General features: G+C 42.3%; 1 protein-coding gene and 1 long non-coding RNA gene across 2 annotated transcripts in view; both read left to right on the top strand.

Annotated features, from left to right (window-relative positions):
- Positions 1 to 712: 712 nt before the first annotated feature.
- LOC143137696 (uncharacterized) lies at positions 713 to 1,291 on the top strand. The gene is made up of 4 exons (XR_012990065.1): positions 713 to 798; positions 898 to 973; positions 1,085 to 1,153; positions 1,255 to 1,291. It is a non-coding gene; the product is annotated as an uncharacterized LOC143137696 (long non-coding RNA).
- Positions 1,292 to 6,779: 5,488 nt separating this feature from the next.
- LOC143137687 (rho GTPase-activating protein 44-like) overlaps positions 6,780 to 26,690 on the top strand; it is an 83,136-nt gene continuing 63,225 nt past the window's right edge. The window contains exon 1 of the mRNA XM_076297985.1: positions 6,780 to 7,043. Coding sequence (XP_076154100.1) covers positions 6,991 to 7,043 — 53 coding nt within the window. The 5' untranslated portion in view covers positions 6,780 to 6,990. The remainder of the gene's footprint in view (positions 7,044 to 26,690) is intronic.

The raw sequence follows: 26,690 nt of genomic DNA, 5'->3' as shown, positions 1-26,690 counted from the left end.
TACATGAAATGAGTGAATATGGAATGGCTTGACATGGCCCCTTGAGATCAACATACAAAAAAAAATGGTCCTCCTAAACCCTACGGTTCTCGAGATATTCACAGAAAACTGTGTCTGCCCTACCCTCCTTTCGGTGGGTCCAGTCCAGCGGGGGGGCTACAGATCAAAACGAAAAACGATGGTTCCATGCTATCCATGTGGGGTTACATGCCCACCAAGTTTCGTGTACCCCGGTCTTTCAGTGTCCCGGAAATCATTGACGGAAATTTGGGCATGCGAAAAAGAAAAAAGAAAAACAAATCTGACTAAACCTATATGACCGCCGCTTCGCTGCGCGGCGGTCATAATTACACTTCACTGTGATCCTTATTGAGGTTTACTTTGATTCCAGGACAAAACTCAATCTAATGTGAGGGAAACCACACTTTTTTTTCTATTCAGATACCTGCTACCCAGGATGCAAACACTGTAGTTCAGGTATGGTGTGTGTGTGTGCGTGCATGTGCATATTTCACTGATGATATTTTCACACTGACAGGTTGTAGATGTTCTCGGTGATGAAACCGTATCCAAATCCAATGCAAGTTTTCAGATACTACTTATTACATTTCTTTAACCAAATTTAATGTAACATTTACAGGGCAATGAGACAAAAATGAAGGGGTGTTGAAAAGTAAACCCTGATCTAAATACGAAAACAGAATGAGGAGAACAATCAGTGACAGAGTGGCATTTATTCTACGCCACTCCACACAGGAAATCCTTACCGAATACCCAGCTTTACACCACATTTGAACTGTGAGTTAACATTTGGCATTTAGTTCACTGCAAATTAAGCTTATTTTTCAGATGTTCTTCTGCCAAGCAAACATGTAATTTGTTCTCATCTTTTTAAAGGTTTTTTCTCTGAAATTCAGCACCTGCATAACACCTAAGTACCAGGCCTGTGAGGAGACAACCTACAAATACAAAGGTATTAAGAAGTTTGATTTACACTTCATGTGATTACTGCTATAAAACTGTATGGAATTACAAGTATGTTATTACTGCTATAAGACTTATCCAGTGTATTGTTCAAATTCAGGACTCTGTGCAGCAGAGTAGCCATATGTGTTTGGGGACAATCCTGACAAGCTCATACTTTGTGGATAAGGTAAGAGTACCAGTCATTTGACACTGTTAGAAACTTCTCCTGCCAATGGGCTTGAATATCACCAATCACCATTCTAAATACTGTTATTCTGCACTTTTCAGATATCCAAGACACCCACACCTACCCTATGCATGAGAGGCAACTCCTTCGAGGAAGACACCACCATTACACTTTGCATGGACAGACAAGACGTGGTAACACCAGAAGATGTGTCAATGGGCATTGGAGCATTGCTAGCAGTTTATTTATTTATTTTCTGCAGTGCATGGCAGGCTGTAATTAGAATGTCCAACATTCTCCTGAAAAATATGTAATGTAAACATGTGTAAATATTGATGAGTGTCATGTATTATTATGACCGCCGCGCAGCGAAGCGGCGGTCATATAGGTTTAGTCAGATTTTTTTTTTTTTTTTTTTTTTTTTTTTCTTTTTTTCTTTTTCGCATGCCCAAATTTCTGTCAATGAGTCCCGGGACACTGAAAGACCGGGGTAGACGAAACTTGGTGGGCATGTAACCCCATATGGATAGCATGGAACCATCGTTTTTCGTTTTGATCTGTAGCCCCCCCGCTGGACTGCACCCCCCGAAAGGAGGGTAGGGCAGACACAGTTTTCTGTGAATATCTCGAGAACCGTAAGGTTTAGGAGGACCATTTGTTTTTGGTAAGTTGATCTCAAGTGGCCATGTCAACCCATTCCATAACCACTCATTTCATGTATAGCGCCACCTAGTTAAACACAAAAAAGTAAAAATGAGGTGTTGTAATTGAAGGTATCTGTGACCTAACAAAGTCAAAACTGTACAAAATTGGAAGTGTAGGATCATTATGACACCCTCTGTATGCACGCCAAGTTTCGTGGAATTCCGTTCATGGGGGGCCACACAATAAATTAATTTATGTTACTATACACCAACTGGCCTGTAGGTGGCCGGAGACAGTTTTCTGTGAATATCTCGATAACCGTAGGGCCTAGGAGGTCCACCTTTTTTATGTATGTTGGTCTTAAGGGGGCATGTCAACCCATCCCATTACCACTTATTTCATGTATAGCGCCACCTAGTTAAAAATTAAAAAGCAAAAAATTAGGTGTTTTCATCACAATATCTCTGGCTGACAAGGTCAAAACTGCACGAAATTAAAAGTGTAGGATCATTATGACACCCTCCGAATGCATGCCAAGTTTTGTGTACTTTCGTTCATGGGGGGCCTTACAATAAAATAATTTATGCGTACATTTAGTGACGTACACCAACAAGGATTCCCGGGACACTGACAGACCGGGGTACACAAAACTTGGTGGGCATGTACCCCCACATGGATAGCATGGAACCGTAATTTTTCGTTTTGATCTGTAGCCCCCCCCGCTGGACTGGACCCCCCGAAAGGAGGGTAGGGCAGACACAGTTCTCTGTGAACATCTTGAGAACTGTAGGGCCTAGGATGACCATTTTTTTCCGTATGTTTGCCTCCATTATGAACAGGCAAGATGGAGGTGGGGTTGTATGAAATGAATTTTACATGTGAAATCTATGAACTAATCATGTTTTGGTACTTGTTGTCTAGCAGATACCAGTGAGAATTGAGTGTGGATAATGCAATTTAGTGAGACAGTTAGAATCATATAGGCCTTTCAGCGTGATTTATTTTTGTGGAAAAAATTTGCTGGACTGGGCGGCGGTCATTTTTTGTACCGCTCTGCGGTACATCTAGTTTTTACTGTGGTAGTACGATACTTGTACTTTTACTCAAGTATTGCTTTCTAGTACTTTATACAACACTGACCACCTCACAGAGGCGTGTGTGTGTGTGTGTGTGTGTGTGTGTGTGTGTGTGTGTGTGTGTGTGTTTGTGTGTGTGTCAATATCGCCCACTTCACATTTGGCATTAACATGAATCTTGGGTAATCTGATCACAGGGGGACAAGAGTTCATATCAGGTATTAGAATGTGTGTTGAGGAGTCACTTGTGATCACATCTCACACCCAAACTCTGTATGTAAATAAATGTGTAAATAAGAAGAACAAAGCCAATGTGTGATGAGTTTAAATAAGACTGTTTGCAATACTTAACCTATAGGCATTTCACACCTACTGTAGGCTCTGCCTTGTGTTGTGTGTGCTGCCTGCGCAACAGTGGGGTGTCGTTGAAGAAGACGTTCGAAGATGAGGAAGAAGTCAAGTAATATAGTGAGGAAATGTGTAGGCCTAAACAACATGTGCTAAGATTTTGACACAGCACAGCTTGTGTAAGCTAAGCCATATGTTCCTTACTCTGCTCTTACCTTATAGGCCTAATAAAGCATAGCCTACACTTAGGCAAAGAGAATCAGAAACTGTCTTGTTTCATAACCTAATTGCAATTATGTCCGATTTAATCAAATTATTATGCGCATTACATTTATGATATTTTGCACACTAATATCTGATTCATTGCAAGTTAATATAATAAAGAATGGAAACGTTAGTTGGACATTTTTATTCTTAGTTGTAATTTCCCTGTATGTCCTGCTGGTGACCTCAGTGAGAAGTACAGTGCATACGGAAAGTATTCACAGCGCTTCACTTTTTCCACATTTCGTTATGTTTCTCATCACTCATCATCTTTCTCATCAATCTACACACAATGCTCCAACACCCCACAAAAAAGCAAATGTTTGGAGTGTTTTGTACATTTATTTAAAAAACAAAAGACTGAATATTCCATTTACATACTGTAAGTATTCAGACCCTTTGTTATTAAACTTGCCATTGAGCTCTGGTGCATCCTACTTCTATCAATGGTCCTTAAGATGCTTCTACAACTTGATTGGAGTCCACCTGTGCCTAAATGAATTCACTGGACATTATTAGGAGAGGCACACATCTCTTTATATAAGGTCTCACAGCTTGTTTTTGTTGTGGGGTGTTGGAGTATTGTGTGTAGATTGATGAGAAAAAAATTATTGAATCCATGTTAACCCTTTTAAGGTGCTCATATTTTTGTTACACAGCAGATGTTCCCAGGTCTGGTGGACCCACCACATTATTAGGCTTTTAAATAAAAAAAAAATACTTAACGGATGTTTACTTTAGCTCAATTACCAATGAAATAGACATAATTTATGGTTCATATTTGCCATTTACCCCTGTGAGATCACATTTATGATCATATGATATTTTTTTCGGAGAAAATGAAGACATTTCTATTGTAATAAAGGTAAAAAAAAAAAAAGAAACAAGATTTTGGATCATTATTGATAATTTGTATGGGAATAGCACGTGCAGAAAGACAACATTTCCGCACACAGACACAGACACACACAGAGACACACACACACACACACACACACACACACACACACACACACACACACACACAGCAGGCCCAGTTAGGACACAGTTAAGGTACATAGCACCTACAATTATTACACTCCTATGTAAAAGTTATGTGTACTGTAGGTGTCATTGAAAATAAGTTATTTTTTTATATTATTCACAGAAAATGAGCCAAGGCTAATGAGTTTGAGTTAATGAGTTTGAGTTAATGAGTTGAGGAAAAATAATAAATAGCATATCCAAAAAGAAAGAATTTGCAGAGGCATTCTGAGGTTGAAAAAGTATAAAAAAGCCTTTAATTTATCATGGCAAGAACTGGTTGAAAGCACATGGGCCTATGTGTTATGGGCATTGGCCTTCATCAGGGCAATTGATACCCTAACAAGACAAAACCTGATTCCTATTTAAAGTGTTCCAACTCTTACTACTAAATGTAGTTACAAGTGTCAAGTCCATAGGCGTCCCTGTTCACAAGCCTTTAGTGATACAGGTGCAGGTGAGGTAGGTAAGTATAATCCAAAAAATGAAAAATGAAAATCACCGCACGCTGATCACTATTAACATCGTTTTTGTTTGGAGCGAACAACACGTTTCGCTAAGCGCGTCATCAGGTTCGCTCTGCACCATCCCCCAGATTACAAGTAGTTACAAGTGTGTTCACATGTGCATTCTGGACGCAGGAAATTCATTGTAGTATATAGATGGCAGTTTTTTGGTTTTGAATGTTGAGTGTAATGTAGACAACTTGGTTATTTACAAAAAGTGTACTTTACATTTTTCAAAACATTACTTCTGACATCAGAAGGATTTCATAGCATGCCAAAGTGTGTCTCCGCTATTGTGAATGGATGTTGAGATTTATGGATATATGGATCCATATCCATATTGGAATCAAGGAATCAATCCATATCCATGCCAACATGACATTTTTTATTTAAACCTTTATTTTACCAGGAAGGTCCCATTGAGACACAATGTCTCTTCTGCCAGGGAGTCCTGGTCAAGATGGCAGCAATTTTTTAAAAGAAAATACAACATGGGACATGGGTACAGAGCAAAGACATCAACAGCACACTAACACAGAGGACACAGAGTCAGAGACAACAAAGCACACTAACAACAACAGCACACTAACACAGAGGACACAGAGTCAGAGACAACAACGCACACTAACAACAACAGCACACTAACAACAACAGCACACTAACACAGAGGACACAGAGTCAGAGACAACAACGCACACTAACAACAACAGCACACTAACAAAGAAGACACAGAGTCAGAGACAACAAAGACTAAGGAGAGCTAAAATATATTAGAAAAATAGAACACTAGAAGCAGTGACACTGCTCAGTGTAAGCCAGCTTTAAAATACTTTTAAAAACATTTAAGGAGGGTAAGGAGTCCATGTTGACTGTAGGAGGAGCTTGTTTGAGGAACGGGTGTTGTATGTAGAAGGGCAAAATGACAAAAGACTACAAATATAACTGGGAAGTTTGCCCATTATGCCTTTGCTATAAACATTAAAATATGGATTTTTCTTCTTAGATGCAGTGAAGTCCATTGAACCTTTTCATATAGCATGCAGTGATGTGTTCTAGAAGGTGCTCCTATTACAAACCACAAAGCAGAGTTTGTAACATTTGACATATGGCATACTCCTTTGATTTGTTCTCTCTTTCTCCACTGGGTGGTGCTGTGTGCTTATGAACGTAGCATATTCATATTATGTCATCATATCAAAATCACTAAGGTGAGCTGGTGGTGGCATAATATGGAATATTGGGTCAATCAATCAATCAATCAATCAATCAATCAATCAGTGAAAGCCTAAGCCTGTTGAGCTGCCCCACATCTTGTATTACAGGTGAGCACAGGCTTATCACATTTTTTCCCATAGATTTACCAGCAAGTCTATATTTAGCACCATTTCGACTATTGTTCCCATGTCTAAAAGACCTGTAAAACGAATTAATATTTATTGGACATTAACTTCATATTTTTCAAAATTATCAAAAATGTTAAGCTATTTTGTGGCAGCTTTGCCTAGGCCCCGCTCATTTGTTTGGCAAAGTGTGAAGGGGGCGCTAGCATTTTGTGCTCTAATGTTTTCTAAATCTTAAAATTATGCAGTCTATCTTTATTCTTCCTTGGACCCCATTTGATTCATCACCGACCTTCCGATCTTCAGTCTAACGCTAATGTCTTCGTACAAAACTACTACTCCCACAGTGCACCGCGCAGCGGCGTCGGCTTCTGAGCTGTCATCCTGACCGGAGAGGAGAAATTGGTCCAGCATCCCAGAGCAACGGAGTAGCAGCAGTCCAAGGACAGAAAATGCTGTGAAATCTTTCCCGCAATAGCTTCGTATTTCATGCGAGAAATATTTGCGTAAAATGGAGTGGATTTTCCCAGGATGTGCTTTCACGTAAAGAGCTGTCTAGAATATCGCATGACGGTTAATCAGTGAGGAATGCCGACTAGTTTTTGCCATCGGGGTTAACGCAGAAAAGCTGCAAGATGAAGAAACAGTTCAATCGAATGCGACAACTCGCGAACCAAACGGTGGGCAGGTAAGCCTGTCTCGTTTTGACATTTCGAAATTCGTTGCGCTTGTGCAAAGTGAACTCGCGCGGAATGTCTTCATGTCCTGTCAGGATTAATCATCTCTTGTGGTATACAAATGCATTGTATGTCCAATGCAATGGGTGTTCCAATACATATAGGCTATTTTCAGATCATTAGATGGATGTGGTTTGATGGAATCTTATGAGCGAGGCATATTCTTTGACCGGCGTGGATGAGGAAAATAATCTGTCATGGGCTGTATACTGTCACTCGTTGGCTCCCTGAAGACTGTGGGCCATAATCTGTATAGATCACTGTATTCTGTAGGGTCAGCGACTGTTTTGGCCCCGAATAATTAAGCAACAAGACAAGTGCAAATGTCGCCAAGGGGTGTGGCATCTCAATCCTCGGAGATGGCCATCTGCGATATTGATCGGACGCAGTGGAGTAAGGCTATGGAGTGCGTGCGTGTGTGTGTGTGTGTGCGTGTGTGTGTGCGTGTGCGTGTGCGTGTGTGTAGCCTGTGTGTGTGTGTGCCCACTCTTATGTGTTTTATTTTTACATTGGCTACAACCGACTTTCTTTAGCAAATCGCTCGAAATATCTCATATAATTAAGCTTCCTGCACGTTTACTCTGAAAATGCTTGGAATCAAGAACCAAGGCTTGGAATCAGAAATCATTCCTAGTCTATGTCAGCCTCGACTTGTCTCAGTAAACGCCTCAGTTGTAAAATGTATTCAGAGTAAAATGCTGTGCTGATTTGAAGGTTTGACAGAAATGTTAATTTGCAAAGATCCTGGTATGTTGAATTTGGTAGGAAATCTGAAATGTGTGGCAGGGATGTGCCAGTTGTAAAATCCTGAAATAACACAATGCATTGTAGGTGTGCATGAGACAGCACAGCCAACAATGTCAGTAAATGTGTAAATGCATGGGTAGGTTCCCATGACAACTGTACCACTGGAAATGTGTGTGTTTGTTTGTGTGTGTGTGTGTGTTGCTCTATATTGGTGGATTATTATTCTTTTTTGAAACAGATATTGTATTTATGGAATTCCTTAGTTTAAATTGGTGAAGGAGGCTTTTGTGCATTTGCATTTAAATTCACGGATATTCACGGATATTGTTGCATAGCTTAGGCTTTTGACAAAACTGATGTTTATCACATTTAGATTGAGGCAGCAAGATTTGAGCCATCTCATGAATGCCACTGGACATTTCAATCATGTTGATCACTAGATTGATCACTAGAACTACAAGCCTTTCTCCTCAGCTACCTACTAGTCGAGCGAGAGGCCTTTAAAGCCTAGTTCATATTTTTCATTGTCCTTAGAAACACCCTCCAAGCAAGACTGGCAGGTCTGCCATCATTACGTGCCATGTCTCGTTGTTTACTACCGTGGGGATCAATACAAACGATGTTGACTCTCAATTCCTTCCCCCTAGCAGAGCAGAACAGATCAGATCTGTTCTGTATAGTGGTGCTGTGTGGTGAAATACTTAAATGGAGCTTTGCTGACACCTCTGAGACCCCTAGCCATGACACAGCATATTTCATACATACACAGCCATGACTCAGCATATTTCGGTAGGCTACTCAGTCTCAGTCAGTGTGGCAGGAAGCTCCCACTTGAAAGCTTCCATATGTGACACAGGCAGTTTTCTGGCTCACCGTTTCGCTTTACACTGCTGTACGAATCCGCCGCAATCCTCACCGTGCATGTCACATGCTCAGGAATGCCCCCGTTTTTTGGGGGGATTCCCTTGTTAGTTTGGGAAGCCGGAAGTTTCTGGATCTCGTCCATCGGACGTGCCTGCCATTGGAGTCTAGCCCCAACCCTCAAAGTGCTGTTCTGGTAAATAATTGGCGGGGGAACACCCGCCAAATTTTTTGGACATTCCTCATTAGTTCATCCATTAGATTCATTAGGTGTGTTTATGTGTGTATTTCCACATCAATGTCTATGTCTATGTGTGGGTGTTTGGTGTTTCTCACTGTGTGTGTGTGTGTGTGTGTGTGTGTGTGTGTGTGTGAGACTGTTTCTGTGCATACACGGTTGTATCACTTGGAAGGAACCTGAAGCCTTCACCTAGCCAGGCGTGGCATGATCTCTCTCTGAAACGGGATATACCCCAACACGCCCTCACGGGAGGAACAGACACCAGGGGCAATTAGTGCCATTCAGTGGCCAGGGACACCAGCAGGCATCCACAGCTGAGAGCGTTGGCCTCGCAAAGGCCTGGCACTGCAGCGACCCACCGGCTTGTGATGCTCTATCGCAGCCATATGCCTGAACCTCTACACTGAGTCTGTTTCTCAGTAGGCCCCTCTGAAAAGATGCTTTAAAGGATCTTAAAGGAAACGATTTTTACATGGAGCTTGTGTAATCTGCGTTGTGTTGAACCTGCGCGATTCAGCCCTGCACACGCCCGGACTCGAACCCACGAAACAGCAGCACCTCGGATCAGGAGGCGAGCGCGCTAACAATTGAGCCAATAGCCCAGGCTACTGGCTCGCATGCCAGCAGCACTCTTGAGGCGTCGGGGAGTGAGGTTTACCAACGTTCCACAAGCACAGCTAAGCTAGCTGGCATCCGTTACACTCACCCCCCTAAACCTCACTCCCGATCCGGGTCACGGCACCAATGTAACCTGCGTTGTGTTGAACCTGCGCGATCCAGCCCTGCACATGCCCGGACTCGAACCCGCGAAACAGCAGCACCTCGGATCGGGAGGCAAGCGCGCTAACAATTGAGCCAATAACCCAGGCTACTGGCTCGCATGCCAGCAGCACTTTTGAGGCGTCGGGGAGTGAGGTTTACCAACGTTCCACAAGCACAGTTAGGTTAGCTGGCATCCGTTACACTTGATCGCTATAGACGTCGCCGTGTACTGTCCATAGGAAAAAACACAGCCAAAATTGGTGCTACCGAACTGGAGTAGCTGCAGCTAATGGCCAGTGCTCTCAATAAGCTACAATGCTAGGTCTGGGGGCATCGTCTAAACGTGCCTTTTTGCCTCTTAACAGACTCAAAATGTCATTCAACATGAACAGGGTCCTTATATTATGCAACAATTGAGATATGAGGTATGCTTTTATTAGGCAACTACTGTTGGTATCAACTTCAATTCATTTGGTCAGGATAAATAAACAACAGCCATCTTAGATATGCACTAAACTCATAATGTTCATGTGATCATATGATCATGTGGTCATGTGATCATGCTCATGTGTCCACAGCACTATCTTGAATTATGTGCATTTGAAATTTCAGGACCATATTAGATGAATGCATACTGAGTTAATTTACTGAACTGTGAATAATCACTCAAGATAATAATGTCTGCTGGAAGTACTAGTGTGACGTCTATATAGTTTATATACAGTAGCTGAGTTGAATATGGTGTATTTGGTGGTGATGTTTGCAGCATGAAATATACTGCAAAAATACATTCATCATATATGTTCATTTCCGCTCCCAGTTTTCATGAGTTGAAGTAAAAGACCTAAAGGCCAACACCCACTGGCGGCAACATTCACGTCTATGGATTTGACACTTGACGCACGCCAGACACTGCCAGTGGGCGATGGCCTTTACTATGCACTCAAAAGGTTTATTTTTTCTCAAATGTGGTATTAGTGAACACTCCACCTTCACATTCAGTTCACAGACAATTGCACTTGTGGATTTCCCTCCAGTTGCGTTAACATTACATTTACATTTATTCATTTAACAGACACTTTTATCCAAAGCGACTTACAAATGCCATTCTCCCCAGAGCCACTCAGGATTAAGTGCCTTGCTCCAGGGCACAACGGCTGAAGCCAGGAATTGAACCCACAACTTTTCAGGCTACTGCATGCTAGCCCAATTCCTTAGCCATACGCTACCACTGCCCCAGTATTTGCATGGACTCTCAAAACTTGTGACATCAGTGACACTGTGTTGTGTGATGAAACTACTCTTTAGGGTAGCCTTTCATTATGACCAGTCCAAAAAACATCTGTGCAATAGTCATGTTTTTTTAATCTGCATCTTTTGAAAATTTCAGAGAGATAACCCTTTTGTGTGTGTATAGATGAAATATCACATATTTTACTTGAATTCATGAAAACGGGAGCGAAAAGAGAAGTGATACAATAATGTTTTCGGACAGTATAGTAAGTGTGGATTAACATTTACAAAATCATACATAGAGGAGTGTGACGTGCAAATCCTGTTAAAGCCCCAATTTGTTAAACCATTCAAATGACTAATCTCTCTACTAGATAAGATGTAGTTTGGCGATGAGCCATTTTGATTCCAGTTAAACATCTCCTCTTCTCTTACACAAGCATCCCAAATGATGTGCTTATGTTATTAATCCAGTGCAAAGCTGGACAGATTTGTGACTGTGCCACACGGTCGCTTGTCTTTATTTAACAAAGTTGTAGCGGGGTTGTGGTATAATCCCCATCATCTTATTTTGTGTGTGTGTGTGTGTTTTTTTTTTTTGTAATATATGGCCCATTCATAATTTGGCGTGGTGGTGGTTTTGTTACGAACGGAAATGCTTTTTCAGAATTGTTATTTATAAAAGTAGGCCTGTGTGCAGAGGACAGAAAACAAGTGTTCTGTATGAATCTGTCAATGACAAAGCCTTGTGGGCATCTTTTCAGAACACTAAAAATAAGCAAAACATCGTCCTGTGTTGGTGGTTGAAATATGTTCATGCCATTTCCTGGCACCCTGTCATTTGGCAGACGTCTTCAGATGTGCTACGCTTTATGATTTCGATGCCTCAGATTTTCTTTCTGAATTACTTGTTTTTTCAAGCAAGGGGGAGATGGATTATGTTAGGTCTCTGGTAATTAAACCATTGCAAAGAAAAATACCCCCAATGTCCCCACTGTTTGTTTAGTTCATGTCAGTGGTACAGGTCCATATGTGTATGTCTATTGTGAAGACAGCTACCCTGACCTAAGATCAGCAGGATTGGCAAGGGGTGAATGGGCCAAATTTCTATGATAAAGAAAGTATTCCATTTCACTCAAACATCCCTGCTGCTGAACACTGGGTACTTGACCCTCAAGAAATATCATAGATGCACTTTGTTTAATTCAGTTGAATTCAGTTCAGTTTTATTTATATGGACCCTTTCAACAAGGTAAACAAAAACAATGCTTGAACATTCTATTTGGGCCCCAATCTACTTCCTCTGCATTAAGATAACATATGGAATGTTAAAAAGGAAGTCTTGTGGGGCCAATTATGATGCTGATAATGGAACTCTCTTGAAAGGGTCTATAGTGCTGTAACATAAAAAGTACTTTTCAAGGCATTTTACACGGCCCAGCTTCCCAGCATCTCTTGCCCCTCAGGGTCGTTGGTAGCTCTGTTGTCCACTGCGGAGACAGATGGGCACATGCCAGTGTCCTTCAAGGGTAGAGTTACCCCTGGCGAGGCTAAAAGCAGACTGGTATTCCCCCTCTAAATGCCCCCAGCCTATCCCCTCCCCACCCCCACCACCCATCCCTCTCTCACCAGCACTCTAGGCACACACACACACACACACACACACACACAAACACACACACACACACACACACACACACACACACACACACACTCGTTTGTGTGGCATCTCCCCTGTCATCTGATGGGCATGGGCTTGGTCAGTTGTGGAGGTATTAAAGAACTATCAACTTTATTGGAGGTCTGAGGTTAGTATGCACACATTGAATGCCATGATCCCAACCAACAGGGGATGACCATAACGTAATCTAATTTATTTTAGATTACCCTCGCATTAGAGAACATACTTGTAAAATCCCGAACAAGCATTCCCATGTTTAATATGTGCTAAGATCCTCTTTTTTAAGATCTCTTCACAAACAGTCTTCGCCGGCTCACTGGGTCGCGTGGGAGTGCACAGTCTGCAGCTCACGCTGACAAGCTTGGCCAGATTTCTTGGACGGATGGGCAGTCTTGTATGGAAATCCAAACAGTCCCTTGCCTTGTGATTAATGTTCTGGTAGCTGTGTGTTCAGGTCTGTGTCTGCTTGATTAATCTCTTTGCCTGGGTGCCATTAGGGATATAAATTGTGAGGCCGTGGTATTATCCATGGCAGTGTGAGGTGAGCTGAGATGAGTTATATGTGGTATTTGTCCTCAAAATGCCAGCATTGTGTGTTTGATTTCCAGTACTGATTGAGAAGTTGCCTTTACATTCATTAGTGATCTGGGAATGTCTTATGAAAGTGTCATGTCTTGCTCAGTTTATGGTTAAATTCTGAGATAGAGAGAGAGAGAGAGAGTGTGTGTGTGTGTGTGTGTGTGTGTGTGTGTGTGTGTGTGTGAGAGATTTGATATTACCTTCAGCGGTATTGACTGAACCCTCATGTATCCCCTATGCAACCTAACACACACACACACAAACATTTTAAATAAATATACTCTTTATTTGTTTACACTTAGCATGAACATGTATGTATCTCAGCTTGAGTAGGGGATGCATAAGGGATCAGTCAACACACACACACACACACACACACACACACACACACACACACACTCTCTCTCTCTCTCTCACTCTCACACACACACACACACACACACACACACACACACTAGATGTACACTAGGTAGCTTTCCCAGATCCCAGCAGTGTGCACACTTACAGTGCACACATGTGTTCCTTTTCCCCACCCCCACCCAACCTTGTTTGCCTCCATCTTTCCTTCTCTCCTCTGTATCTCTCTCTCTCTCTCTCTCTCTCTCTCTCCCTCCCTCCCTCCCCCACTCTTTATTTTCTCTGCTTCTCTGTTCTCTTCATTCATTCATGTAGCAAGTGTCATATAGAGGAATACGAACGACAGATGTATCTCTCTCTCCTTGCTCTCTCTGATCACCACTCTCTCTTCTCTTTCTCTCTCTCTTTCTCCCCCTTTTTCTCTCTTTCCCACTCTCTTTTTTTCTTCCCTTCTCTCTCTCTTTCTCTCTTCCTTCCTCTCTCTCTGTTTTTCTCATCTTCCTCCATCTTTAACCCCCCACTCTCTCCCTCTCTCTGTGTCTTGTGTGCTGAGAGAGAACATGCAGTAGAGCTCAGTAGACAGTCATTATCCTCACACACACACACACACACACACACACACACACACACACACACACACACACACACACACACACACACACACACACACACTTACAGTCAGTGACTTAATCGAAAGTGGGCCTTTTCCCACAGCGATTAAAAGCCATCATGCCTTCATCCTCCCTCTCTTCCCATTCCCCTCTCCTACTCTCTCTTTCGCACTCTCTCACTCTCTCTCTCTCCCGCCTTTTATCCTTTATCATTTTTTCTTCTCTCTCTTTCTCTCTCTTATGCTCTCTTTTCTCTACTCCTTCCTTTTCTCTGCTCTCCCCTCCCCTCTCCCTCTCTTTTTCCCCTCTCCAGGCCTACGGGAATATGATATAATAATCTCCCTGGTCTTATTGAATTACCGAGGCCTAATGGTTAGGTCCAGTAACATAACAGGGGTGTGAGGCAGAGAGCATTGAGAGGGACTCACTTATATTAGGAGGTTAGACTCCTCCGGGTGCTAATGCTAGCCTGGGACGCTGAGACCAACTTTAGCTTTCCAGATACTCTGGAATTTCCAGTGAGAAATTCCCATACATCTCCCTCCATAGACACCCCTATCTATAGAGTGTGTGTAAGCTGGACAGGGATACTACATACTGTGGAGGAAGATTCCAGAATGCTTGTCAAGGGCAGTTCTAGAACTCCCCCACCCACCCCAGCACTCTCCCCAAGGGTTCTTGAAGGTGCCACACCCAACTGCTTTCGGCTTCTCAGCTGTTTGTGGTGACAGCACCACTGATAAAGGAGGGGGGGGGGGCTCCAGGCTGTATTCTTCTACTGGTTTACTGTTTTTTTTTAAAAAGCTGCATTTCACACTCACTTGAACTCATTATGTTTAGAGGGACACACATACATAACACACATGCACACCGACACACACACACACACACACACACACACACACGCACACACACATACACACACACACGCACACACACACACACACACACACACACACACACACACACGCACACACACACACACACACACACACACACACACGGCGTTCGTGCGCGGGAGCGACATAAAGACAGAAAGAGAGAGAGAGAATTTGATGCATGGGTGGGACTATTACTAAATACTGCATGTTTGTGTTTTGAACAAATGGAGAAATGGGCATGACAGAATGGCATCCCATAATGCACCTCTCCCTGTGAGTAAGGCAGTGACGTCAGTGACGTCCACCACACCTTTCCTGAGAGGCTATGAGTGGACGTCATTCACAGCCAGACACACTGCACTGCCCAAACCATTCACACCCCTTAGGAAAACACACTAAACAGTACAGGTCATCTTTCTCCAGACCACTGTGGCTGTGAATCAAACTGTCTGTCTGTCTGTCTGCCTTTCTCCCTCTCTCTTACTAAATGTGAGTTTCAGCTGCACAGGAAATGACATCGTAGGTTGCATCACTACATTCCCATGATGCATTTGTTTATTTTCAATAATGCACAAATATGACCCATTGTGAATCCAAGGCCTACCAAAACTTCGACACCCACTCTATTTGTACATTCATATAACTAGATTTGGAATTAGAACCAGAACTAGAATTCAGAACGGCAGTAGGAAGCAGAGCTACAGTATATTTGCTGTGTGTAAGCTGTACATAGTGAATGTGTTTTGAAGGGTATTTTGTACATGTGTGGATATTCTGTGTTGTCTGCACTCCCAGTATCTGCAGCTGAGGAGGGTCAGTGGAAGAAATGTGGTCTGAAGTGTTAGGAGTCCTCCCATTGGATGGTGTGGGAGTATGGCTATTAAACTTTCCCCCTGACACACACACACTCACACACACACACACACACACACACACACATACACACACACACATCCATATGTACAAACACGGAAATGGACATGTACAATACATATCACCATTACAATACAACAATTACAATCCTCTCTCTCTCAATCCCTCGCTCTCTCTCTCTTTGTCACGACAAGGACACACATATTCACATAATGTCCATAATGAATATTATAAAATGGAAAGCTTGATAAGAAAAAGACCATTTCATTACGGCCCTATTAGCTCCATTCTTGCTAGTGTGGGAGAAAATTATCCCGGTCTATAATGGGAAACGCATTTCACCCTTCCCATTCTCCTCTCCTCCAGCCCGGGGTTCCTCCTTTCTCCAAGTCATTATTCATCCATCCCGGGTAATAAATGCCCTGCACACACACACACACACACACACACACACACACACACACACACACGCATGCCTGCACAAACACACATACACACCAGGGATGGAAATTAACCACCCGCCCCCCGCCAAATGCGGGTAGTTTTGTGCGCTGGCGGGTGAATTTGGTCAATTTACCAGCCACTGTGGCGGGTAGAGCTAGCGTACCACAAATAGTCAGATCCGGTCTAATTTTCATACTTATTGACGGTTAAAAATAAGAAAGTGTCTGTAGGGATCATGTAGCCTAACGTTACCAGCCTATAAGGGTAAATCGCGCTGATTTGAAGTTCTACAACTCGTAGTGAGCCGCCACCGCAGCATAGCCTATAGGCACTGGTGCAACGCTTCACTTTCACTTCACTACCATTAAGAAACTGTCACTATGCTTTCATGTGCCACTGCTAGATTATTTCAGGATGACTGCATAGACATAAATCTAGTGAGATCTGTGGATCTGCGTTATATCTTCACAGGCTAATATTCTCACGTAAATAGTTCTCTTTTGAATTGGCCCGTAGGCCTGTAGGTATTTTAATCCGGCCCGCGACACGCTGCTATTTAGACCTATGAGGCAGACAGACGGACATCTATTGATACAAACCGTATCAGAATAAACAGCAGAACTTACCGAACGCAAAGGTGTAAAGCATTCCCTTATACAAGTTATAGCCGTTCCCGAGTAATCCGGTTTTGAAATTTAAGCAAATGTCTACACGGTCTCCAACGTTGGGCTTTTGTCATATATGATTAGGCCAAATACAAAAAAAAATGTTAATAATATCGTCTAGATAACTGTACAACCAGAGTTTTTCCAATGTAGTTTCACAAAATGCTAAGCATGCATATTACGTTTCTTAAAGCTGAGCTGTGCTTAAATTGTTCAGTGCATGATTTCATTACGGGCCAGATAGAAAATAAATGCTAAATGTTAATATAGCCTTGATACCTGTAAATATTTAAATCAGATGATGTACACTATAGTTAGATCAAGTTGGAGAGTTGGGTTATAGGATGCTCCAGAACTCACACAAACGGAGTCTTAAAGGAGCCACACCACTTTTATGACAAGACACTAGCATATGAATGTGGTTCTGTTGACCTTAAGTTTTGTTGCTACTGTGCTTGGACAGGTTTAGGGCAAAACTCAGCACATTTTAGTCATATTGCAATAATGCCGATTACCGTAATCATTTTGGGTAGCCTACTATAATCATGATATCACATTTTCATGCCGTTTCTCTAGTGGCTGGTAAAAAAGTTGAGTGGCTGGTAGATTTTGGAATCCACCAGCCACAGTGGCAGGTAGAAAAAATATTTAATTTCCATCCCTGATACACACACACACACACACAGACACAGACACACACACACGCCTGCACAATCACACATACACACACACGCACACACTTCCATGCATGCACACACACACACACACACACACACACACACACACACACACACACACGCACACACACACACACACACACACACTACTGTGTGTATGAAATGACATTAGGGTAGCCTACTCCCACGGCCACTCCATAGAGTATATGACCTCGGTAAAGACCTCACCTCCCACTTCAGACCTCCAGTTATAAGGCGATATTTCAGTGTCAACATTTTTTGTTGTTTTGAGTATATTTACTGTATATAAAATTTTTATTTTATATGGATTTTATAATTTATATCATTTTATAACCCCCCCCCAGTCTCCTTGCCCATAGTGGAGTAGTCATAGTTACCTGAGTAGGCTACTCCTGCTCATGAACATTTAAAGGCAGGGGTGTAACCACAGGTGTCTTCAGTGAGTTAGAGAGTAGGTATGTCCTGTATGTGTGTGTGTGTGTGTGTGTGTGTGCGTGTGTGTGTGTGATAAAGAGAGAGAGAGAGAGAGAGAGAGAGAGAGAGAGAGAGAGAGAGAGAGAGAGAGAGAGAGAGAGAGAGACCAAGAGACCAAGGGGGACAAAAAGAGAATGAGGTCCAGTGATGTTTAGATCCACACTTCATGACTTCATGACTTCATGACAGTGTTAGGAAAGTACACGACCGGCAATAACGCAGGGAAATGTTGGTGGTAAAATAGCTTCAGCTAAATATACCTCATTCATCACTGACAGAGCTATAGCCTAAGGCTCAGGGTCAACAGAGTTCAAGGCCACCCTTGACCACCCTTGAGGGGCGACTGTTTGTGCGGGTTAGATGAGCATGTTTGTGCAGTCACAGAGATATCACAGCATTTCACAGCCTAATAACTTCATGTCACTAGACCCTACAAGCCATCAGTAGTCTACTTGGTAATTTAAATGAATGAACATACGAATGGAATGAAGGAATGAGATAGTCAGACAAATAAGAATGTGTAAGATAATAAGTGATTACAGATAGATGTGTGAGAGTCTGAGTGTGTGTGTATTTGTGTGTGTGTGTGTGTGTGTGTGTGTGTGTGCATGCATGTGCGTGTGTGTCTGTGTGTGTGTGTGAGAGAAAGAGGGGAGATGGCTTTGAGGTGCTGTGGTGGTATGAGTGAGTTTTAGAGTCCATAAAGCCTGACTGATTCCAGAACCGTGATGCAACCAAAGGAACAGCAAACACATGACTTCTTTATCTTTTTTTACATCAGCCATTTATCACTCACTTTTGAATTTACATTTACATTTATCCGAAGTGACAGAAAGAGGAACCACATCCAAGCTACAGCGCAGAGGGTCACTTTATCTTTATCTCTGTTTACTTCAGCCATGTATCATTCACTTTTAAGTAAAGCTTGATTGCATTAAGATGGGCACCATCCTCCAAGTGACTTTAGTGTTTATTAGACCCAGCCTAATCCAATATGTCTCATAGGAAAAGGTGTCATGAATTAATGTGCAGCTGAAATACAGTTAGAGGTATCATACTGAGTAATGACTATTAGTGATGTGCATTACAGTGCTGATATGGATACGTCGAAAGACAGGGCTGTTACCCAGGATGCACTACCTTTACATCATTGTGGCTTTTTTCTTTTTGTCTTCATGTTCTCCTGAACAGGACAACCAGACTGGTTATTTCTTCAGAAACTCAAGTCCAGGCTGGGCGTTAAATTGTGTAACCCCCCAGCTGCCTAGCTCTAAAACGCTGTGGCTAGCCATGCAGAAGGCTGGCATTGTGTCAGCTAGCGAGCATAGCCTAGCATAGTGTAGCGTAGTGTAGCTTCTGCAGTGATGTGCAGCATTGCGTATGCTTGAGTGCGGATGCCCAAGGGCTGGGTGCAGAAATAAACACTCTTCCTCTCTTCGTAGGGCTCATGAATCCTAGGGAGCCTTAATGCCAGGCTTTATGCTAACGCCTTTCACTGTTTGATGTAGTTAACCCTCTCAGTGCTTGATAAAAGCAGGTCTTGTGTTTAGTGTCTGTCTGGCTATCTCTATGACGATGTGACATGCGGACTTCCTCTGCTGATTCTTTCCATCCTTTTTTCTTGATCCCATTCACGTGTTTATCTCTCTCTCTCTCTCTCTCTCTTTTTTCTCTCTCTCTCTCTGAATACCTCAACTCTTTCTGTCTTACTTTCTGTGCTTTTGTGTTTTTTTTACTTTATCATGTCATGTTCATTATCTCTCTCTCTCTCTCTCTGAATAGCTCATCTCTTCCTGTCTTACTTTCTGGGCTTTTGTGTTTTTTTTACTTTATCATGTCATTATCTCTCTCTCTCTCTCTCTCTGTCTATCCAATTGTCGTTTTGGATAAATGCATCAGCTAAAGGGATCAATTAAATGTACATGTAACGTAATGTTATGTAATGTAATATACATGTTGTCCTTCTTTCTCTCTCTCTCTCTCGCCCTCTCTCTCTGTTCATATATTACATGCACACTGATGTGTAATATGACACAAGCCGCCCTCTCACATTTCTCTCATCTCTTATCTGTGTCAGCACGCTTGCAGTATAGTCATATTAAGCTTGACTGAAAGAGAGAGAGAGAGAGAGAGAGAGAGAGAGAGAGAGAGAGAGAGAGAGAGAGAGAGAGAGAGAGAGAGAGAGGCAGAAATGTGTTTGTACAATAAAATCGAATTGCTTTGGCAATAACAACAACTTGAACTTGTGGAGTGAGGTAATGGAGGTAATGGAGGTAATGGAGGTGATGGAGGTGGGGTAGTGCTTTGTGGCTCTGGAAATATGGGGTGTTAGAATAAAGAGATAGTTGAGAGAGATGATGGTTGTTACATTGGTTAGATGAATCCCCCTCCAGTCCCTCCTGGTCTCTAGAGGAACTGACGCCCCCCCCCCCCCCCCCACACACACACACACACACACACTGTCTCCATTGGCCTCTGCCAACCTGCTGTGAAGTAAACGCATATTAAATATTTCCCCTGGCTGCCGTCACCACGCCTTCCCCCAGGATGAGCTATGAGTCCCTGTTGCACCTCAGTTTCATCACTCTCTAGATGACGTTTCTGGGTTTCTCGCCTGTGATGTGATGCACCATAACCTCTGTCACACACTGCCAGATGCCAGATCCAGGTCAGATTCTGCTAGTATTTAGTATTTGGCTCTTGTGATGTAATAATTGAAGGTGACCCCCTAGGCTGTGTGTGCGATAGGATTTGACCTCCTCTGTATGCACGTAGCCTAGGTGTTACGTATAAGGACTGCAAGAACACATACAGTGTAAAAAGTTCTCAAATAGCTATCATTTGTATTGTTATGTATCCCATGACACAGATTTGATTCCTAACATGACTTGGAAATGAATGCATGACATTGCCTGTGCTACTTCAGGTGTATATCTGTATGTGTGTGTGTGTGTATGTGTGTGTGTGTGTGTGTGTGTGTGTGTGTGTATGTGTGTGTGTGTGTATTTGTGGGTGTTTGTGGGTTTGTGTGTGTGTGTTTGTGTGTGTGTGTGTGCACATGTGTGTGTATGTATTTGTAGGTTTGTGTGTGTGTGTGTGTGTGTGTGTGTGTGTGTGTGTGTGCGCATGTGTGTGTGTGCAATATATTGAGTGTGTTGAGCAGGAGCTTGTGCTGAGCAGAGTCCTCCTCTGTATTGACGCCGCCTTAGCCAGAGCCGCTCGATTACCTGCACAAATGAGCCCGAGACGCGGCTTCTCCCCACAGGGCCGCCATGTTCCTTCACCCGGCCCCTCGTCAGGGACCCGCGCGTCTGCGCCTGCGTCTGGCGACGCCACAGCTGGGTCTGCCAGCCTTGCCAGCACACACACACACACACACACACACACACACACACACACACACACACACACACACACACACAAACACACACACACACACACACACACACACACACACACACACACACACACACACACACAAACACACACACACACACGTTTCATCCTAATGCAGAATAATTAGACCAGGGATTTGGACCGTGCCCCTACTTTCAGTGACAATCACTTCATTGTGTTGTGGTACTCTTATGCTGTGGGTATAAGATGGTACATTATTGCATTGAAACTGGGGCATCATATTGCATCACTAAAATGATAAAGAAAAGATTACTTTAATATTTACAATATTGATTTGAGCCATTTTTTTTATTTCTTACCATTGTCTCAACAGTGTGTCGTTAAGAAGGACATATTGTAGTGAAAGCAACACTGCGCCTGAGGCTTAAGACTACAATACCCAAGAGTCCTCAAGAGACCAGAAAGAGGCCACGCATATTTTAAGTCAAATTAGCTGTGTCGTTGGAGATTTGATTTCCATATTAGAATGACATTGGTCTGTCATCTTGAAATTATCCTTATTCTGTTGACCAGTTTAAAAGCTCTGTGCTTAACGACCACAATCAGGAGTTATTGTGAATGCATCTCCCATTCATTAATTTCTAATTGCTGTGTTTAAATGTATATTTATTTACAAAATATTATGTTTATTTATTCTAGGTGTTAACTAGGTGTCAGGTTTATATCTTCGCTCTATGGCGATAAGAGTGTAGCCTGGAAATCCAAACCCAAATCTAGAAAGATTAAGGGTCTGGCTACGAGTAATGAAAATGGCCCAACTCGAGGGGCGGCACCAAGCATGCATTTGAAAATATCACTGCACGCAATTGGATAACACTACTGACTGATTCCGGACATGGACATTGCAGCGCTGTCGTCATCTGTTTAGCTCACCTCTGGCCCGCCTCTATCAGATACACCGATGTGATTGGTGCAGCTCGGCTCTAACGGCATGGGTAATGAGCATCATTACTGATTGCCAGAGTGACTCGCTGAGCAAATTAAAATTGTGCTCTGGCGAGAACTCTGGATTTCCAGGGTAATATGAGCGTGTGGGATGCTCATAATGTAAAATCAAAGTATCCATTAGATGTTGTAATTAGAATGTTGCTGTACATTATTGCCACATTTGTTAGGCTACCACCTGAACTTAGTAGACCATAATTTTGTTAATGTAAATAGACTGCTATTTGGGTTTACAGTTAGGATTGATTTCCATTGTTAAAGAGTAGTCGACATATGGACTTCTTTTGACAGTTAGTCAAAATAAAACTATATGTAACTATTTCACCTGTCACATATTGGGCCATAGTCCTATAGTCCAGTATAGTCCCATAGCCCAGTTATGTGTGGCATTGAGCTTATTCTGATGTACTGTATGTGGTTGCCATGTAATTATTAGTGTGTTCTAAAACCGTCCAGTAGGCATTCAGACACAGAAATCAAACACCAAGTAGCGTTTCCCTACGTCCACTGTACCTGACAGACTGACCAGTGCTATGCCTTGCTGGAGCGCAGGTGTGTATTACCGACAGGTAACCCGAGCGTGCGTGTGGCGTGTGACATCGGGGAGCGCTGACAGACACCCGATGCATTTCTGAATTGTTCATGCGCTACCCCGCTGACGTGCACCCGCAACGCTTATTTTAGCTCATGGACTCCCCATGAACCTAAGAAGAGGAAAGAGAGAGAGAGAGAGAGAGAGCGAGAGAGAGAGAGAGGGAGAGAGAGAGAGAGAGAGAGAGAGAGAACAAAACATTAACTTCAAAAAGTTTCCATGTGAAAGAGGAAGAGATGTTTTTTTCTCACCACCTCTGTATTTGCCTCTTCTCTGTAGTTTCCCTTTTCCACACAAATGAGCTGACAGCTGATGGTCTAAAGGCATACAAAACTGCACACACACGCAGGCACACACACGCAGACACACACACGCAGACACACACACACACACACACACACACCCTTTTATATCAGCCTAATCACTGATTCCTTTTGAGACCCAGAGATGTGTTGCCACATGTTTTATCTTAACAGCATCTGCCCCTTCTAGAATCAGTGTGGTGCTGATGCAGAGAGATGCAGAGATGAAGAGAGGGGGGCTGGAGGAAGAGATAGAGAAATGGAGAGAATGCATAGAGATACAAATAGATAGCAGAGAAATGTGGAGAGATACCAACATACAGCATTGAGAGAGATGGAGAAAATAAAAACATAGACAGAGATACAAAGGCACAGCTTGCAGGGATGCAGAGAGAGAGAGAGAGAGGGAGGGAGAGAGAGTGAGAGAGAGAGAGAGGTAGAGAGAGAGAGAGGGAGATAGAGAGACAGGGGGCAGAGTGATGGAGATCAGAGGGGGTGCGAAGCTGTCTTCTTTAATATTGCATGGCCAACCTCTGCTGGGCTGTGTGAGTGAGTGATTTTAAAGACGTTGGCGTCCCTCTGTGTTGCGGAGCCTTCCGGAAGGACTGGAAGCTGAGGTGGAGGAGAGCCGAGTGGGTAATGAGATGGACACATGACTGAATAAGGGCAGGATAAAATGGCAGCTGTTTTGGGGTTGACACACATTCATATACACACACACACACACACACACACACACACACAAAGAGAGAGAGAGAGAGAGAGATACAAGTGATTGTATCATGTGCCAAATACATGCATACTCACATTCAAAACTTCTTAATACACTTCTTGTCTCATCCCCTCTTCTATAAATCATCTTGTAACTTTGTGTAACAATACCACATAAGCATCCTTACTGTAGGGCCATCCAACACACACACACACACACACACATACACATATAAAATGTAGTTTGGGAGGCTCTCAGCTGTGTGTTGAGTCTGTTGCTCTGAGTGGCCTACTGCCCACAGGAGGAAGTTCCAAGGTTTATGTAATGATGTGTGTAAGCCTCCTTAGCAGCATTTTAGATAAGCTACAGCTAGTGCCAACTCCAGTGAAATGTTTGTTGCACCATTTGGGATTGTGTTTTGCTGTAGTTTCTTAACAATCTGTTCCAATTCCAGGTTGTTATTCAGTTGTGTAATGTCACCATCCCTTAAACATGTGTGACAGTCAGTTACTATCAGTACTCTTTCATGGTTTGTGTTTTGTGTATTAGTTGAAGATGCTATGGGTATTTAGGTAGAGATTTGGTCAGAGCTACAGTTAGGTGGAGATTTGAAAAACACATGTATCAAGTCAAGTCAAGTCAAGTTTATTTATATAGCGCATTTCATACACAGAGGTCATTCAATGTGCTTTACATAAACAAAACAAAACAATAATAACAAATAAAAAGCATAGAAAGGCAATATAGTCAAAGAATAGTTAAACGGTAAAGATCATAATAAAAAGAAAACATAAAACACAAGGTAAAATAATTTAAAAATAAAGGATAATTAGTAAGCAAAAAACAAAGGCAAAAGTAGTAAAAAAAAGTAATAAAAGATAAAGTATAATAATTATCAAGGCAGATTCAGAATTTGTAACTCGGCACAGTTAGCAGAAAGCATCTGAGAACAGTTTGGTCTTAAGTCTAGATTTAACATTGGCTACAGTTGGGGCCTTTTTGATGTCATCCGAAAGTTGATTCCACAGCTGAGCCACATAGCAGCTAAAAGCTGATTCACCATGTTTAGTTCTAACAGTAGGTTTTAATAGCAGGTTTTTCACCTGGGACCTGAGAGGACAAGAAGGTGTGTACTGCTGAAGCATGTCTGACAGGTATTTAGGTCCTGCTCCATTTACTGATTTATAAACAAGCAATAGAGCTTTAAAGTCAATTCTGTGACTTACTGGAAGCCAGTGCAAGGACTTAAGAATTGGAGTAATGTGGTCAGTTCTTTTAGTTTTTGTTAGAATCCTAGCTGCTGCATTTTGTATCATCTGAAGCTGTTTGATAGTCTTTTTAGGAAGGCCTGTGAACAGTCCATTGCAGTAATCAACCCTGCTGGAGATAAATGCATGAATGAGTTTTTCTAAGTCATATTTTGACATCAGCCCTCTGAGTCTGGCAATATTTTTGAGGTGGTAAAAAGCTGATTTAGTTGTCGCTTTCATGTGGCTGTTGAAATTTAGGTCACTGTCAATTAATACACCAAGATTTTTAACTGTATCCTTTGCCTTCAACACTTTTGTGTCAAGGAGAGTGGCAACCCTAAGTCTTTCCTCCTTTTTACCAAATATAATTAATTCAGTTTTTTCTTTGTTCAGCTGAAGAACATTTTGAGACATCCAGGTGTTGATACACTGACACATAAATTCAAGAGGACCATAGTCGTTTGGTGACAGAGCTAAGTAAATTTGTGTGTCATCTGCATAGCTATGATATGAAATCAAGTTATTTTGGATGATTTGTCCAAGTGGGAGCAAATAGAGGATTAGAGCATTGACTTGACTTGACTTGTACATTTTGTGAATGTGGATATCACTCTCGCTAGATCTCAGAACGCATGCCAGGAGATACAGGGTGAGGTTCAATCCAGTCACTCAAGGCTGTACTGGATGCTAAATGCAAGTAAACACAGTTTATCCACCTCTGAAATGTCAGAAATAGAGTTTATCCACCTCTTATTAGAGTTTATCCACCTCTCAAGAGTTTATTCACCAATTGTAATTTGTAACATAATCACACTGTATTATCCACATTCACAAAATGTACACTCATCAACACTCTAGGAACCATTATTACAGTGCATGAAAATGCACTGTACTGTTCTTCCTAGGCTTCTTATTCTTCTTCTTCTAACGCACTTAATGCAGCTTCAACCGTTTAACGTAGAAACTTCATTCAAACTATGTTACGTAGGTCTTACTTAGGACATGGGTGCTTTGTATTTTTCAGCTTTGTAACTTTTATACTTTTTAAACTATTAATTAAAAACTGTTCAAAATTTCCCCATAGACTTAACATGGACTGATGACATCACAATAGAGCCGTTAAGCAATTAGAATCCTATGGCAGGTGTTCGGGCCAGCTGCATCAACTGCCAGTCTCAGGCTTTAAGCATACAAACTGGCCCTATTAAGACTACACATCCTGTTCAACTGCTTCCTCTGTCAAAAACTGTTTCAAAATAAAAGTCCTCACTAC

Source organism: Alosa pseudoharengus, unplaced genomic scaffold (genome assembly GCF_046254945.1).
Source record: "Alosa pseudoharengus isolate Yale_2024_CS ecotype anadromous, Long Island Sound unplaced genomic scaffold, YU_APseudo_1.1 YU_APseudo_1.1_scf_21, whole genome shotgun sequence".
Taxonomy (NCBI): Eukaryota; Metazoa; Chordata; class Actinopteri; order Clupeiformes; family Clupeidae; genus Alosa; species Alosa pseudoharengus.
Note: the sequence above shows the minus strand (reverse complement) of the source record. Positions and strands in the feature narration are given on the sequence as shown.